Source organism: Octopus sinensis, linkage group LG18 (assembly GCF_006345805.1).
Source record: "Octopus sinensis linkage group LG18, ASM634580v1, whole genome shotgun sequence".
Classification (NCBI taxonomy): Eukaryota; Metazoa; Mollusca; class Cephalopoda; order Octopoda; family Octopodidae; genus Octopus; species Octopus sinensis.
The window spans coordinates 33,009,830-33,028,375 of NC_043014.1; the positions used below are offsets into that span (position 1 = coordinate 33,009,830).

The 18,546-nt window shown below is 38.3% G+C and overlaps 1 protein-coding gene across 2 annotated transcripts in view; it reads left to right on the forward strand.

The window, feature by feature from the left end:
* The window catches only part of LOC115221446 (zinc finger protein 708-like), a 73,151-nt gene that overhangs the window by 15,525 nt on the left and 39,080 nt on the right, over positions 1-18,546 (forward strand). For both annotated transcript variants that reach the window (XR_005002887.1, XM_029791631.2), the window contains exons 2-3: positions 3,673-3,795; positions 11,026-12,396. Coding sequence is in view for 1 of the 2 variants with exons in the window: in XM_029791631.2 (XP_029647491.1) it covers positions 3,673-3,795; positions 11,026-12,396 (1,494 nt within the window). In the remaining variant the exon portion in view is untranslated. The remainder of the gene's footprint in view (positions 1-3,672; positions 3,796-11,025; positions 12,397-18,546) is intronic.

Genomic DNA, 18,546 nt, shown 5'->3' on the forward strand with positions numbered 1-18,546 from the left:
TATATATATATATATATACATATATGTATGCATATATATATATATATATATACATACAAACATACATACATGTGTATACATATATGTATACACATTTATGTTTGTATATATGTGTGTATGTATGTGTATATATGTGTGTATACATATATATATATATATATATATATATATATATATGTTTGTGTGTGTGTGTGTATATATATATATACACACACACATTGTCCAACCCATGCCAGCATGGAAAGTGGACGTTAAACGATGATGACACATATATTGATCCATAGCCTCTTGAGACTGACTGATACCTACTACACACACACACACACACACGTACCTATGCACAGTATTGACTATATAAAACTTTTATATGTGTATTTGTAACCAAAATTATTACATAGCACAGATGAAACTTGTCCTCAGGTCCACCAGTAGCTTTTATTGACCAGACACAGTTAAGCAAGCATGAAAGACAATGCTTCTCATCTACAACTCTTATAGATATAAGTATTTTTGTGTGAGTGTATAAATGCTGGAAAAGAGCACATGCTACATTATGTAGAGTATATAGTTGTAGGTAAACAGTTAATGTTTCAAATGCCCAAGACTCAGAGTTTCAGTGATGCTTAACCATGAGTCTAACCAATCAGATACCTATGGTTGCTAATTAGATGTGTGTTTACATGCACCTATGAAACTCTGAGTAATAACCATGTGAGTCATTAACTGTTTACCTACATGTGTGTATATACAAGTCCAATTCAACATGTAAAATCATTAATTCGGACATGCTTTTTTCTCTCTCCATCATTGCTCATCATCATTTAACGTCCATTGTCCATGCCAGCATGGGTTGGACGCTTTGACCAGAGCAGGCATGTGGGAAGGCTGCACCAGACTCCAGTCTGATTTGGCATGGTTTCTACAGCTGGATGCCCTTCCTAATGCCAACCACTTCAAGAGTGTAATGGATGCTTTTACGTGCCACCGGCAAGAGTGTCAATTGGATAACACCAGTATCTACCATGACGACAATTTCACTTGGCTTTCTCCATATTTTCTTTCCTTGTTCCTTTCTGTACAAGTGCATAGGCTCGAAACACCAACAAATTCTTCCATTTTCCCTGAATGAAAAAAACTAATATACCCTGCTTGTTGGTTCCTCACCTGTCTCATCTTTTGTACAAACTTGAACCATATATAATACACATGCATTAGTCGTCATCATCATCATCATCATTGTTTAACGTCCGCTTTCCATGCTAGCATGGGTTGGACGATTTGACTGAGGCCTGGCGAACCAGATGGCTGCACCAGGCACCAAGCTGATCTGGCGGAATTTCTACAGCTGGATGCTCTTCCTAATGCCATAAATAATCATTTGTTGTTGTTGATGGGAGCACTCAATGCTGAGAGTTTCTTTTACTTGTTTCAGTCATTGGACTGCAGCCATACTGGGGAACTGCTTCAAAGCAGTTAGGTGAACAAATTGACCATAAGACTTTTTTTTCTTAAAGCATGGCACTTATTCTATCAGTGCCTTTTACCGAACTGCTAATTCACAGGAATGTAAACAAACCAATGCCAAACTGTCAAGCAGTAGTAGAGGACAAAAGCAAATGCACGTACACACACAATGGGCTTCTTTCAGTTTCTTTCTACCAAATCCACTCACTAGGTGCCACACATTGGGACTGAACCTGGAACCATGTGGTTGGGAAGCAAGCTTCTTACCACACAGTCACACATATGAAGTATATTGTAAAATTCATGTTACACATGACTTTCTGAGAGAGAAGCAGACAGACAACCTTTGTATCGCTGTCACCTAAACCAGATATAGTTAAGCAGGCATAGAAGTCATTGCTCTTCACCTGTAACTGAGTTGTTACTGTCATCCAAGTGTTAAATGTTGGTTTTGGAGTATGCTTTAAGTCTACTGTAGGGGCTTTGTTTGAGTTATTTAGCTTGACCCAAATCTATGGTCTAAGGTGTCCTAGCCATGACCATCATCCTTAGTTTAACATACAAAGTATCCAAGACTATATTGGATGTATGTCTCTTTCTCTTCTTAAGACAATAAGATATGATTTTGAGGATACCTTGATGTTACATATTTCTGCATAGTTCCAAAACATGCGCAAGCTGACCAAGAATGTATAATTTTCCACTTTTTTGGATTTTATTCGGTATATGAACTTTGGATTTACAAATAGGACAGGTAGCAGAATGTAAATTTACACAATATATGAATTATAATGGCTTAGAAAGTATTCACCAGGATTTTTAATCCCTTTTTTTCTTTTGTGTTTTATATATGTATACATATACAAATAAAAAGCATCTGGTCCACACTGAAGTGGTTGGCATTTGGAAGGACATCCAGCTGTAAAACCCATGCCAAAATTGACCTCGCCTGTGCTGGTGCCATGTAAAAAGCACTCAGTCCACTCTGCAGGGTGGTTTGTGTTAGGAAGGGCATCCAGCCATAAAGACTATACCGAAACAGACACAGAGGTCTGGTGCAGTCTTCTTCCTGGCTGGCTCTTGTCAAACCATCCAACCCATGCCAGCATGGAAGGTGGCTGTTAATATGATAGATTGCTAGCCACTACACATTTTTTTCTCCCCTTCTTTCTTTCTGTGTTCCTTTCTGTGGAAGAGCATAGGCTCAAAACGCTAAAGACTTTTTCACTTCCCGAGCATTAAACTAATACATCTGTTTGTTTTCTACACCACCTGTCTTCGTCTTTTGTTGTTTTCGTGAATTCTCCCCCTACACATATACATACATACAAATATGTATACCCATACTGGTATCATGTAAAGAGAACTTGTGCTGGTCTCACATAAAAAGCATTTGTGGTGGTGCCTTATAAAAAGTACCCAGTACACTCTGTAAAGTGGTTGGCATTAAGAAGAACATCCAGCCATAGAAACCATGTCAAAACAGACATGTGTAGCTCCCTGGCTTGCCAGCTCCTGTCAGACTGTGCAACAGATTGCAAGTGATGATGATGAAGAGGAGGGGGATGATGATGATGACAATGACAATGATACATCAAGAAAAAACTCAGTGCATTTTAAATGGAGAATACGGATTTATTTAGATATCCAGTTGGCTGTTTCCCTGTGTTATCACAGTTGTATCATCAGAGGTCAAAAAAATATATATATATATTTTATAACATCTGGTAATTCTCTGATAACATGGTGAAACCGTCAACCAGCTCTTAAGTCAGAATAATCTAAATTTACCCATGCTCAAATATGCACACACATTTTTTTTTTCTTTCATACACAACAAAGAATTTTAGAATATATATTGATGTTAGTGTTAACATATTTGATGTATGAAGTATTAAATATCAATTAAAAATATACATGTGATAAGAGAAAAGGACTTTGTTATTCATTGACAAGTATTATTTTCATTTCTCCTGCAAGAGCAGGAGATAACTCTTGACACATTTTGGTCTTATTCTGACCACATCAGCAAAGCATGGATAAATGAATACATAACTCATTTAACATAAGAGGAAGGCATGAGGAAGGGAATAGATAGGATCATTTATTGAAATCTACCAAAACTCTACTAAGTTTGTTGACAATATGAATGGATATATGAAGGATACTGCTTATGTTTTACACTAGGTTTTTTTTCTTCTTCCTCAGATTGTGATTATTTAACATGTGGGCGTTGCCTGCGAGAATTCCCACTGCAGAATATTACCAACTTCATTCATCATAAGAAGAATGACTGTGATGCTGACACGGGGGATAAATCAAAGAATTCAGGTAATTATGGTTTTGTTTCTTTTTTTGTTGGTTTTTATTTTGTGTTTGTGCTTAATTACTGAATGCAAGTGTGGTTGTGTGGTAAGAAGTTTGCTTTCCAACCACATAGTTCTGGGTTCAGTTCTACTGTGTAGCACCTTATATACATATCTTTATGCATCTTATCTAGGCTAACTTTCTTCTAATTGATTGAGCTATGACCATTTCTGTAACATTTCATTATCTGCTTCAGCTGAGAGGTTCTTGTCTTGCAGGCTCGTGGGTCTGGTGACATATAGGAGCACTTGTGCCAGTGCTACATACAAGCACCCACACCAGTGCCACTCAGGTGCACAAGTGAAATATAGGAGCACCCCCACCAATTCCACAAAAAAAGCACCCATGTTGGTGCTATGTTAAAAGCACCTAGTACACTATGTAAAATGGTTAGCATTAGAAAGGGCATCCAACCATAGAAACTATACCAAAGCAAACAAATATGGCCCAGGCAGCTCTTCAGCTGGCCAGCTCCTGTCAAACTCTGGCATGGAGAAGAGACTTTAAATGATGATGATGTATATACCATAAATCCTCGAGTATAATCCCCATTTTTTCCCCAAAATTTAAAGGTCAAAATCCCTAGTGCATACTATATACGAGGTTAAAAATGAAAAATATTTTCTAAGCAATGTCCAAGTCTCTATTTGCTGTCTGGCAATGTTCATTCAGAAGCATTTTGTGATGTCGGGCATGAAAATACCTTAAGCTAAGCCTGAAAGCAATGAAGTCATAAAAGAATCATCCATAACTTGCAGTAAGCAACATTTATTAAAATAAAAGTATTCAGAACACAGAATAACATGTAACAAAAACAATTTGCAAACATATTTACATTCCCATATAACAGTTAAGAACATCACCATTATTGTATTACGCATGCACGGAAGTGTTTGTTCGACTAGGTGCTGCTGGCTTAATCACTCACGACTCAAGTTAGAGAAGGGGTTTGTATTATACACATGGTTTAGGTTTTTTAGAGATACAGCCCTCTAAAAATCCCCTGCGTATTATACTCGAGGATTTACGGTATGTATGTATATGCTTATGTGAATGGGTTTATGTCTCCTTTTCTTAACATTGTGTAATAGTTATGAATGAGTATCACTGTCATACAAGCAATGTAATTCAGTACCAATATTCTGCGAGAACATGTCTGGCCGTGAGGAGATATATCCTTGCTTGGAATCAGGTGAGGGTTGATAACAGGAAGAGCATGTATCTGGCTGTAGAAAATCTGCCTTGAATAAACTCTATCCAACCCCATACAAGCATGGAAAAGTGGACGTAAAATAATGAAGATAATGCCGAAATGCCGCATAAGATTAAAGTACTGACCTACTGATCACATGACTATCATTTCAAATCTTGCTATAATCACTGGGTTGTACTGCTGATTAAATCACATGGCATTACCTGCTGTCAGTTAGCTAAAGTTTGCTTCTTGTTGCCACATAAGTGTTATTTTAACCCTTTAGCATTCAAATTGTTCTGTCAAATGTAGTGCTTATTTATTTATACTGTTTAGAAAATAATCATACATTATGAAAGAAATGAAGCTAATTTGCTCTGCTGGACGTGCAATGCCAGAGTGCTCATAATGACAGGGTGTGAGTGTCTTAAGAGAAAAATTGAGCATGAGTGGCATTAGATGTAATGTGCAAAGAGGGACGACTGGGCTGGTTTGACTATGTGATGTGTATGGACGAGGACAGCTGTGTCAAGAAGTGCTGATGTCTAACTGTAGCTGGAACCTGTGAAAGAGGTAGACCGAGGAAGACTTAGAATGAAGTGGTGAACTATGATCTTTGGATGTTGAGTCTCATGGTGATGACAAGAGACTGAGACTATTTGCTGTGCTTGAGAAGACATGTCAGGCTTCGTGAAATCATTGTGCTGGTGACACATAAGAGGCACCCATGCCAGTGACACATACATGACACTTGTGTTAGTGACACATTAAAAGACACCTGTGTGGGTGACATATTAAAGGCATCCATGCCAGTGATGTGTAAAAGGCACCCAGTACATTCTGTGGAGTGGTTGGCATTAGGAAGGGCATCCAGCCATAAAAACCGAACCAAAACAGGTTGGAACCGGGTGGAGTTCTTTGGTTTACTAGTTCCAGTTAAATTGTCTAACTCATGCCAGCAGAGAGAACAGACAGTAAATGATGATGATGATTATCTCATAGCTTGGATATTTTGATGTGATTGTATATTTTTAGATGACATTGTAGGGTAGGTGTGAGAGGCTAGATCTGGCTGGTTTGAGCATAAAACATGTAGAATATTTGGGCCAGATGTGGCCGGTTTAAATGCTCTATCTATCTATCTAGGTCATCCCTGAGGATGCTACTACAGGTTTCAGTTGCGCATACTATAGGAGTCACAGGATGCTGCTCCATGTTTCCTGCAGTAGGAATATTAGGGTCTCATCCATTGTCTTGTATTCAAGATCCTCTGCATGACATCCTGTTAGTTCAATACCACGAATCTGATCTGTTAGGTCCTGTCGATAACTAAATCCACACCCTGCTGCAGACTCTTTGATTTATTGTCATTAAGGTTTACTCCTCTCATGGTTAATGCTAAATGGTTAAATAATTCATTAAAATTTTTGTTACCATTTCTATAACTTTGATGGCCCTGGCTTGACTTATTTTGATGTCTATATGAATACATTATTGTAATGATGCTCTTTTCACTGCTCTGGAAAGTACAGAGAAGGCTGTACTTCACTGAGAAGCTTGTAATGGGGGTGTGAAGAAGAGTAACAGATGGATAAGGATGGAGATAGAGGGAAATGCAGTGAGTGGTGAATACAGTGGGGGTGCAGTCAGTCATAAATATCATTTGGAGGGAAAGGTGAAGAGAGTAGGTGCAGATCAGGGGTTAACTAGCAGCAAAGATGATGTGAAGTGTACAGTGCCAAGGACAAAGTCAGAGATACATGAGGATGGAAATAGTGGGAGAAGAACCAAAGAGATGGAGGGAGGTTTGCCATTGGCAAAATGAGAGGCTATACAGAGGTAAGTGGAGGATGAAGGAGTCATTCAATGAAAAATAAGTGGTAAGAGTTGATACAAGAAAGCATGAGACAAGGAAAGTGGTTCCAGGGAATGTGGGCTGTAAAGGAGTGATATATTTGTTGTCCCACTCTCATGGTTCTTGAAGCTGAGTGAATAGTTGTAGTCAGAGGAGTGATGAGACAATGGGGAGAGTGTTAGGGATAAGAGTAGTGGGATGAGTGGGTGTTAGGATGATGAGTTGGAAGTGAAGGAGGCTCATCAGGGACAGATTTGGCTCAAAGGCATAGACATGGACAATGCGGCGAACTGACAGAAACATTAACACGCTAGGCAAAATGCTTGGCGGTATTTCGTCTGTCTTAATGATCTGAGTTCAATTTCCTCCAAGGTCAACTTTGCCTTTCATCCTTTCGGGGTCAATTAAATAAGTACCAGTTACGCACTGGGGTCAATATAATCAACTTAATCCGTTTGTCTGTTTTTGTTTGTCCCTTCTGTGTTTAGCCCCTTGTGGGTAGTAAAGAAATAGGTATTTCATCTGCCGCTACGCTCTGAGTTCAAATTCCACAGAGGTCAACTTTGCCTTTCATCCTTTCGGGGTCGATTAAATAAGTACCAGTTATGCACTGGGGTCAGTATAATCGACTTAATCCGTTTGTCTTTCCATGTTTGTCCTCTCTCTGTTTAGCCCCTTGTGGGTAGTAAAGAAATAGGTATTTCGTCTGTCTTCATTATCTGAGTTCAAATTCTGCCAAGGTCGACTTTGCCTTTAACCCTTTCTGGATAGATAAATCAAGTACCAGTTGCATACTGGGATAAAACTAATCAACTGGCCCCCTCCCTAAAAATTTCAGGCCTTGTGCCTAGAGTAGAAACGAATATGCTTTATGAGCCACATTTTTATTTATATGGATTGGTCTTCTCAAGCACAACAAATCTCTGATTATCCTCGTCCTTTGTCATCTCCTTCATGAGACTCAACCTTCAGAGGTCATTCTTCACAACTTCATTTTACCTGCATGTATGTACGTACAGTCATGGCCAAAAGTTTGGAACATAGGTCTGAAAATTAGAATTTTTATATTAAATGCCCACAGTTGTATTTGAATCAAATTGTACTTGGGCGTAACAATTTTAATTTTTTTTAAAATATTCCATGCTTTTAGCCACAACTTTATGTGTGTGTGGTGTGTGTGATTTTTAAAAGCAATTCTGATGAGACAGTCTTTGGACCACTACCACTATTGTTCAAAAGACTAAGGATATACCAAACCATATCATTAATTTGTTTTACGTCTATTTTTCCATGCTAGCATAGGTTGGACGAATACATTATTGAAGCATTGCTTTACTGTCAGATGCTCTCCCTGTCACTAACCCTCAACTGTTTTACAAGCAAGGGATTTTTTTTTTATCTCACCTGTACTTAAAAGTGTAAAGTTTGAGGATAATTTTGTTGACAAAGTATGTCAACAAACAACAGTTTTTAGTCCAATGCTTTTGTATGAAGCATAGAATGTAAACATTCAACCATGCTCATATACACATATGTGCATACACACACACACAGGTATGGCTGTATGATAGCAAGTTTGCTTCTCAACCATATTGGTCCTGGGTTCAGTTCCAATGTGTGGCACCTTTGGAAAGTGTCTTCTACTTTGGTCTGCCCCAGGTTGACCAAAGCCTTGTGAGTTGATTTGGTAGATGAAAACTGAATAAGTGTGTGTGTTTTCCTTAGTCCCCTCCACCACCACTTAACAACCAATTTTAGTTTGTTTACATCCCCATAACCTAGTTGTTCAACAAAAAAGATGGATAAAATAAGTGCCCGGCTTAAAAAAGCAAATATTAAAACCCTTCAAAACAGGTCCCCAGTATGGTTGCATTTTAATGTTTGAAACAAGTAAAAGATAATATATATATATATAATATATATATATATATATATATTAGAGAGAGAGAGAGAGAGAGAGAAGAAAATGGATATAACAACATTGGGAAGCTCGTTTTCGCTGGTATGCCTTTAATTAATTAGATAACAAAGAAGGAAGAAGCAGAGGTGAAGGTAGCACTAGTCTGCTTCTTCCTTCTTTGTTATCTAATTAATTAAAGACATACAAGCGAAAACCACAAGCTTCCTAATGTTATTATATCCATTTTCTTCTCCTATATAAGCTAAACTTCGGTATACCAACCAAACCACCTGCTACCGTGCAACCTTACAAAAGACTGTACCTATCCAGGTGTGACTCTGGATTTAATTATCTCTTAGAGGTATTAAACCCCTCTAATTGATTCCTACACTATATATATATATATATATATATATATATATGAAATAACAACAGATGGATTGTGATACACTACAGCTGTTTCAGACATATTTTTTATTGATGAACAGAAGTGTTACATCATGCAAAAAAAAAAACCTTTCATCTGATGAATACAGGTAAGAATTAACAATTAGAACTCCTCAAGAACTTAATGTCAGATGACTCAACCAACCTAAATTCGGTCAGAAGTGTGTGTTTGTGTGTCTATCTACCTATGTACCTATATATATATATATATATATATATATATATATATATATATATATATATATATATAGGTATGTAGGTAGATTAATAATTAAATTAATTATATGCAGTAGCTATTGTGCAGTCTGTTGTCATGAAATAATCAAATATTTTTGCATAGGCGCAGGAGTGGCTGTGTGGTAAGTAGCTTGCTTACCAACCACAAAGTTCCAAGTTCAGTCCCACTATGTGGCACCTTGGGCAAGTGTCTTCTACTATAGCCTTGGGTCAACCAAAGCCTTGTGAATGGATTTGGTAGACGGAAACTGAAAGAAGCCTGTCATATATGTGTGTGTTTGTATATGTTTGTGTGTCTGTGTTTGTCCCCCAACATTGCTTGACAACCGATGCTGGGGTGTTTATGTCCCCCGTAACTTAGCAGTTTGGCAAAAGAGACTGATAGAATAAGTTCTAGGCTTACAAAGAATAAGTCCTGGGGTTGATTTGCTCGACTAAAGGTGGTGCTCTGCAGTCAAATGACTGAAACAAGTAAAAGAGCAAGCACAGTATTTTTTAGACTGGCATTTTCTTGTTAAATCTTTATTTTATGTTATTGGTCTTTATTGCATGCCTGCAATTTTGAAGCTTATGCACCAACCTTGGTTTCAAAGAAGCTTAACTAGATGTTAACATAAAATAAATCTTGCGTGTGTGTGTGTGTAGATGATACATAGACAGGTAGTTGTAGTCTGCAGAATTAATACAATGGAAATGAACACCAGACACCATCAAATAGCTAAGGTATATTCACATATATGTGGTGTAATATCAACAGAATTAGTTCATAATGAATATCTGGTTTTTCCGTTTTCATTGGTTATTATGAGAGGTAACTCCAATAATGATTTGCTTTTTTTTAATGCTTTATCATTCAAATTACTCTGTGAAATGTAATGCTGATTTATTCACATTGTTTTTATCTTCAGCATTTCAATGATGTGGTTGTTTATTTTTTAGAATGACATTGTAGGGTAGGTGTGAGAGGTCAGATCTAGTTAGGTTTAGCATAAAAGAAGGCTAGATATAGCTCTAGTTTAAATGCTAAAGAGTCAAACTCTTTAACAAAGTGTAGTCTCTCTATAACTTGACAAAATATTAGCAAGTAAATGGATAAGTAAATGTACCAAACTGTAGATCTATTAGCAAGAAAGGAGTGACTGTGTGGTAAGTAGCTTGTTTACCGGGTTCAGACCCACTACATGGCACCTTGGGCAAGTGTCTTCTACTATAGCCTTGGGCCAACCAAAGCCTTGTGAGTGGATTTTGTAGACGGAAACTGAAAGAAGCCCGTCGTATATATGTGTATGTATATATATATATATATATATATATGCGTGTGTGTGTCTGTGTTTGTCCCCCTAGCATTGCTTGACAACCGATGCTGGTGTGTTTATGTTTCCGTTACTTAGCGGTTCGGCAAAATAGACCGATGGAATAAGTACTGGGCTTACAAAAGAATAAGTCCCAGGGTCGAGTTGCTCGATTAAAGGCAGTGCTCCAGCATGGCCACAGTCAAATGACTGAAACAAGTAAAAAAGAGAGTAAAGAGATATTAACTATGTTTCCTTTTATTCATTACAGATGCACTTGGTCGCCAGTTATACTGTTCCTCATGCACCAAGGCTTTCTTGTCTGCATGGGAGATGCTACAACATGCACAGTTCACCCACAAATTCAAAATATTTTTCGATGTCAACCAGCAAGTCTGTGAGAGCCGCACTGGTGTTACTACCCTCAGTGTGACCAGCAAGAATATCTCTCTCGAAAAGGAGAACAAAGAAGTCGAAGAGACTGTTCTACCAGAAGTTATCTCACTCAAACAAGAAGTAACTGATGAAGAGCTATCAGAAAACACATCTTTAAGTCTGTTTCCGAGCAAAGGCAGCAGCAGCAGCAACAACAACAACAACAGCAACAACAGTAGCAACAACAACACCAACAAAAAACAAGGAGACTGTTCTGTCAGCTCACAAGAAATGCAATGTTGCAGTTCAGTACTTCCCAAAAAGCGAAAACAACACATTGAGACATCACATCACATAGCAGAAGGGGCCTTCAAAGAGAGGAGTATTCACAGAAATGATAGCAGTTTGAGAATTGGTCGTAAAAGAATGTTCAGCGGTGCCCAATATTACTTGAGTCGCAGTCAACTTGGCTATGGGAAATATTCTCATAGCAGAGGTTTTGGTGGTGTCAACCGAATTCAAACTGTTTCAAAGAACCGGAAGTACCCAAGTGAGATTTATATAGATGTTGAACATGAGAACGAGAACCAGGATTTGATCGATTCCCATGATTCAAATCACAGCGAAAGTGGTACCTCGTGCCACAAAGACCCTTTTGTAGAAACATCTACCAGCAAAAGCTGTCGGACCAGAGAAATCAACGCTGATAACCTTGTTAGTAGTAGCAGATCATTTATTCTTCAGCCAGGCACCGTGTTTTCTATTCCTTTCTCTTACCCTGTCCATAGTGAACCATCTTCAGGTTCCAATACTTCATGCCCAACCATTTACACAACAGGCTTGAGTGACAGTAATAGCCAAAAACAGAGCAACTCATCAACAGATGGTAGCACTGTTTCAGCAACATCCAAAGTGTCCAGTTGCAACAACATTCCAACAATAAAACCATCCTCTTCTCTCAGCAAGAACAAGTCAACCACATTGTCTTCTCTTCTCATCAAATCACCAACTTCTGACAAACAAGCACAACAATCAGAGATTCTGATTGGTCAGCGATCTCTCTCTCGTAACCGTCCACTGACAACACGTTCTTGTTCACCCAAATCAGACAACAGCAATCTTCAACAGGCTAAGGAAAACCAACTTAGTCTTGATCAACGTGCCCGCAAACGCAAATACCCCACGTCACGGCCTTTCAAATGTGATCAATGTGACCATGCCTTTAATCAAAGAATTCATCTGAAAAAACATCTCAGTAAGCACACAGGTAAGTTCAGGTGTTTATTTGTATTAGCTTTAATAAAGGATGGTGAGTTGTTTAGCTCCAGTCCAGCGCTGGCCAAACAGGTTCTTGATCTAAACCATGATCATTCTGTGCATTAATATATACTTTCATGGAAGGTAGCAAATTGGAAGAATTATTAGCATACCAGGCAAAATGCTTAGCAGCATTTCATCTATCTTCACGTTCTTAGTTCAAATTCTGCCAAGGCCTTTCATCCTATCAGAGTCAATAAAATAAGTACCAGTTGAATACATGGGTCAGTGTAACCAACTTACTTCTCCCCTAAAATTGCTGGCCTTGTGCCAAAATTTGAAACCAATATTTACTTTCATGAAGGATTGTCATGAAAATGATAAAGGCATAGTAGTGGCTGTGTGGTAAGTAGCTTGCTTACAAACTACATGGTCCCGGGTTCAGTCCCACTGCATGGCACCTTGGACAAGTGTCTTCTACTATAGCCTCGGGCTGACAAAAAGCCTTGTGAGTGGATTAGACGGAAACTGAAAGAAGCCCGTTGTGTATATATATATATATATATATGTATGTGTGTGTGTATATGTTTGTGCGTCTGTGTTTGTCCCCCCAACATCGCTTGTCAAGCAAAAGAGACCGATAGAATAAGTACTAGGCTTACAAATAATAAGTCCTGGGGTCAATTTGCTCAACTAAAGGTGGTGCTCCAGCATGGCCACAGTCAAATGACTGAAACAAGTAAAAGAGTAAACATATCAAACTAAATGGGAAAAATAAAACTATATTGACATTTGGTTTGAACAGCTGCCATTAGGCAAGGATTAGACAGAAGTTTTAAAGAGGAACCAAGAATGATGGGTTTTAATGGGAACAATGTGTTAACAAAAGACATATAGCTCAAGTTCAGAGAAAGAGTCCACATGTCTGTAAATTACTTATTGTAGTGTGTTGGTTCCCTCCACAATTAGAACATGTGCAAGGGGTGGATCCAAGAAGACGTGGGACCAAGTGGTGAGGAAGGGTCTTTAGATGCTGGGCCTCACTGAAGAAATGACTAGGGATTGGGAGTTGTGGAAATTTGCTATACTTAACATGTGCCAAGCTAAATAAAATCACAGTCATCCATACATACAGGCTGTCCTTTGCAGGTGCAGGTGCCACATAGAATGCACTTGTGCCTGTGCCACACAGTATGGAACTGTGCTGGTGTCACATAAAATGCATTCATGCTGGTGCCATGTAAAATGCACTTGTGCTGGTGCCACATATGAAGCACTCATGTCGGTGCTGTGTAAACACTCATACCAGTTGCATGTAAGAAGCACCCAGTACACTCTGTCAAATGGTTGGCATTAGGAAGGGTATCCAGCCATAGAAATGATGCTAAAACAGACAACTGGAGTCTGGACAGCTCTCTGGCTGGCAAACTCCTGTTAAACTGTACTAGCACTATGACCCGGCGTTGCTGGGTCTAGTGCTAGTGCTTGTTGTTTGTTGCTGGGTCGCAGTAAAAATTTCTCACTAAATCAAGAGCTAAGTTTCTTATCGCATTTCAGCCCAATCCAGTTTTGTTGTTTATGAGTGAGTCAGAGCTTTTTATGAGAGCATGGTAAACAGATGTTAAACAGTGATGATGATGTTGGGAAATATATGCTTACCAATCAATTGAATGGTCTTTTGTGAGGATGGATCAAACTGTATTTGTGTGGCTTGCAGTAATACTCAAATGTAGATTGGACTTGAGTGTATAGGGAGTCGACAGCTGGTCAAGGCTGAGGTATATTTTGACTGTAAAAGAAAGCCTAGGCTTTAGGGTGTAGTTTTAGTACTGCTACACTTGAGTGGTTAGCTTAAATGAAAATGACAAAGATAGTGAGGCCAGGCATTTTCTTAAGATTTTGACAGATTTGGTGTGGTGAAATACTGTCTTTGATGTCTGTATATGTGGTATTGTTGTGAAAGATGATTTGTCATATTCCATTGATTCAGTGCAGCTCTAGCATAAAGTGTCTTAGGTGAATGTTCATGAATGTTATAGATGTGTGAAAGACAGTACCATCTACAACTATGCGTGTGTGTGTGTTGTTAGGAGAAGTAGCAAATAAGTCGTTAATATTGATAAGGAAGAAAGCAGCAAGCTGGCAGAGTTGTGACCACATCGGACAAAATGCTTAGTGGCATTTCTTCCAACTTTAGATTCTGAGTTCAAATGTTGCTGGGTTAGGGTCAAATTTGCCTTTCAGCTTTTCTAGGTCGATAAAATAAGTGCCAGCTGGGCACTGGGGTTGATGTAATTGACTAGGTCTTTCCCCAAAAATTTCAGGCCTTGTGCCTATAGTAGAAAGAGTATTTCTTGCATAAGCACATCACCCAAAATTTAGGGAAGAAGGTAGCCAATTAAATCAATCTGAGTACTTAACTGGTACTTTGTTTTATTGATCTTGGAGGGATAAAAGCCAAAGTTGACCCTGAAAGAGCTGATAATAATTTAGTTGGCTGGCTGGCTGGTTGGTTGGTTGGTTCATTCATTAAATTTATTTAACCCTTTCGTTACTGTATTTTGAGATGCTCTGTGTTTCTTTCAATTACTTTAAGTATAACAAGGAATTTAGTAAAATAACTTACTTATCATTCAGCTAGTGTTAGGAACATAAACTGGGACTAAGGTTTGGTGGAAGATTTTAATTCAAAACTTATGAAAAACAAGACATTTATACTCAGAGCCAGAGCTGGTAATGAAAGGGTTTATCATATCTATCTATATATATATATATATAATAAGGGTGAAAAATTGAATATAAATTTGATTAATATCAATTTAAAACCAGTGGCCTAGCATATTGAAAAATCTGAAGATTCAGAAAAATTATATTACATACATATAAGAGAGATGACCTCTAAGTGGACATCCATTATACTAGAGGTAGACCCATATGGTCTGACCATTAAGAAAAGATTGTTCTCAAGAAAATTCAGCAAATGCCATTACGTAAGCGAGCAAGACAAATGAAAAAATACAAAATATAAATATTAATCACAAAACCGGTTTCATTGTTACCTCTTACGTAAAACTTACGTAAATGTCCCCAATTCATCAGTGTGATCGTCATAGCAAAATATAATTTACAGAACTATACACAGAATGTCCACATGAGATTGAACATGCATATAGTTCTACCAATTACATTTTGGGTTATGTTTCAAAAGTCTTCGTTTTGGCACACCAAAATACTGGAAATAATTCTGCAGAAAATAATTCTCTGCAGTGAATTTTGCCGGTTAGAGAACATCGTTATTTAAATTTTAAAAACTGGCATATGGGGTCTACCTCTAGCATAATGGATGTTCACTTAGTGGTCATCCCCCTTATATGTATGTATGTATATATATATATATATATATATATATAGGTGTGGCTGTGTGGTAAGAAGCTTGTTTTCCAACTATATGGTTCCAGGTTCAGTCCTACTGCATGACACCTTGGAACAAGTGTCTTCTAACAAAGCCTTGGGCCTACCAAAGTTTTGCGAGTGGATTTGGTTGACAGAAACTGAAAGAATCCCATTGTGTGTGTGTGTGTGTCCACTGCTTGAAAACCAGTGCTGATATGTTTATGTCTTCATGACTTGATGGTTTGAAAAAATGACCAACAGAATAAGTACTAGGGTCGATTACTTTGGCTAAAAGTTCTTCAAAGTGGTGCCCCAGCATGACCGCAGTCTAATGACTGAAACAAGTAAAAGATAAAAAAAAAGATATAAAAGTTTTGAGTGCACTTTTTATTTGTTGACATTTTTTTGTTTGAAGAAAGACTACAATAATTGTATGGACGATGTACTAAAAAACTGACCATGTAATCAGTTGAAGGCACATGGCTCAATGGTTAGGGCATTAAGCTCACAATCATGATGTTGTGTGTTCAATTCCCAGGTTAGGCTGTATGTTGTGTTCTTGAAAAACACTTTATTTCACATTGCTCCAGTTCATTCAGGTGTAGGCGTGAGTTGCAACATCACTGGTGCCAAGCTGTATCAGCCTTTGCCTTTCCTTTGGATAACATCAGTGACATGGAGAGGGGCCCTGGTATGCATGGGTGACAATAAACAAACTTGCCCGGACTTGTGTCTCAAAGGGGAACTTTCTGGGTGCAATCCCATGGTTATTCATGATCGAAGGGAGTCTTTAGTAACTTGGTTGTATGTTCGGGGTCATTCCGAAAAGCTCTACCTGTGACGATTTCATCTCAATCGAAGGAGAGGAGCTTTCTCCATCCGGGTTGCGGATCCGTGGAACAAGCTGCCAGACGAGATGGTGAAGAAGCCGACGACCTCTTTGTTCAAAGTCTCCCTTGACCTTAAGTGGCCTGAACTCTTTACATGAACACCACCCTGTACTTAACTCCATGTCCCCCTACATGGCCTTGCTATTTGCTTTTGAGCCAAATTAACTAACTAACTAACTACAACTACAAATGAAAAAGAATTAGCACCTAAAGAAACCAAATATGTTCTCTCCTTTGATGGAAAGAAAAGTTTCTGAAAACACCACTTCTCGACTAACTTGGAGCTAATTATGAAAGAAAGTAACAGACAGACACAAAAAAATGAAGAGCTACTCAGAGTGCTTCACTGGTATTTATTTATTGATTCCAGGTGTATGAAAGGTGAAGGTCACTCCCATATGATTTGAACACTCGGTGCAGGGTTGGGAATAAAGGAAGCAAAGTATTCCAAATAATGGTCTGATGATACTGCACAACAAACAAAAGCTGAAAATAATCCCTCATATACAGTCTTTGAATTTGAACACAACATAAGCCCGATTCAGCCAGTTCTCCAACTATGTCAGTGTTCAAATTTGTAGAAATGCTCTATTTCCCATAGTAGTATGGCAATTAAGCATGTAAAGTTCCAACAAAACAGAGAGGCAACATCAGTGAAAAAGCTAAAATTATACATAACTTACACTTGAGAAAGCATTGTTTGAATTGAAGTTAATTATATTACATTTACAGCAAGCTAGTCACCCGATTTTTGTCACGAGAAGTGACAGCACCTTTTGTCCTTGCCTTGCCTTGCTTTGTAAATAACTACTGATACATATGGTAGTTTTGCTGGGTCTGTTGCTTGAAAAAAGTGCTTTAATTGATCTGTACACCATTTAAAGTAAATATATATTTGTCTGTATGCCTGAGTGTGTGTGTCTGTACATACACACATGCTTGTATCATGTGTATATGTGTGTGAATATATATATATATATTGGCCTGCTCGCTTAGCCAGCGGGGTGGCGTCGTTCGAAGGCTAAAACAATGCGAACGCATTGTGACCAGCGATGTGTAACAACATCTGATGGTCTGGTCGGTCACGTGATCATGTGATATATATATATATATGTATATATATATATATATATATATATATATATATATTATATATATATATATATATATATATATAGTGACTTATTTTTTTTTGCCATTTCAATATGGCTAACCCCTAAGGGTGGATGCTACTGTAGTTTTTAGCCCCAGGAGGACACACTCCTCCAGCTGGCCATAGACACACTATCTGTGTCCTGTCAGTATTTGCAAAGGGAAGTCATCCTTCCCGTCTTCAACTTATGATACACACGGACTCGAGTTTCGAGGTATTGACCTCTCATCAGCGTGTGACAATCATAGTTGTCGCCGAGAATTAGATTTCCTTCACAAATACTTATACTTTTTCCAGCGTCCACTGTCGCTGATAATGAAAAAGTGAAATCAAACAATGATAAATATCAAAGTGAGTTATATACAGTAGCGGTAACACATCGACGTATTTTTGCCATTTCAATATGGCTAACCCCTAAGGTGGATGCTACTGTAGTTTTTAGCCCCAGGAGGACACACTCCTCCAGCTGGCCATAGACACACTATCTGTGTCCTGTCAGTATTTGCAAAGGAAGTCATCCTTCCCGTCTTCAACTTATGATACACATGGACTCGAGTTTCGAGGTATTGACCTCTCGTCAGCGTGTGACAATCATAGTTGTCGCCGAGAATTAGATTTCCTTCACAAATACTTATACTTTTTCCAGCGTCCACTACTGTCGCTGATAATGAAAAAGTGAAATCAAACAATGATAATATCAAAGTGAGTTATACAGTAGCGGTAA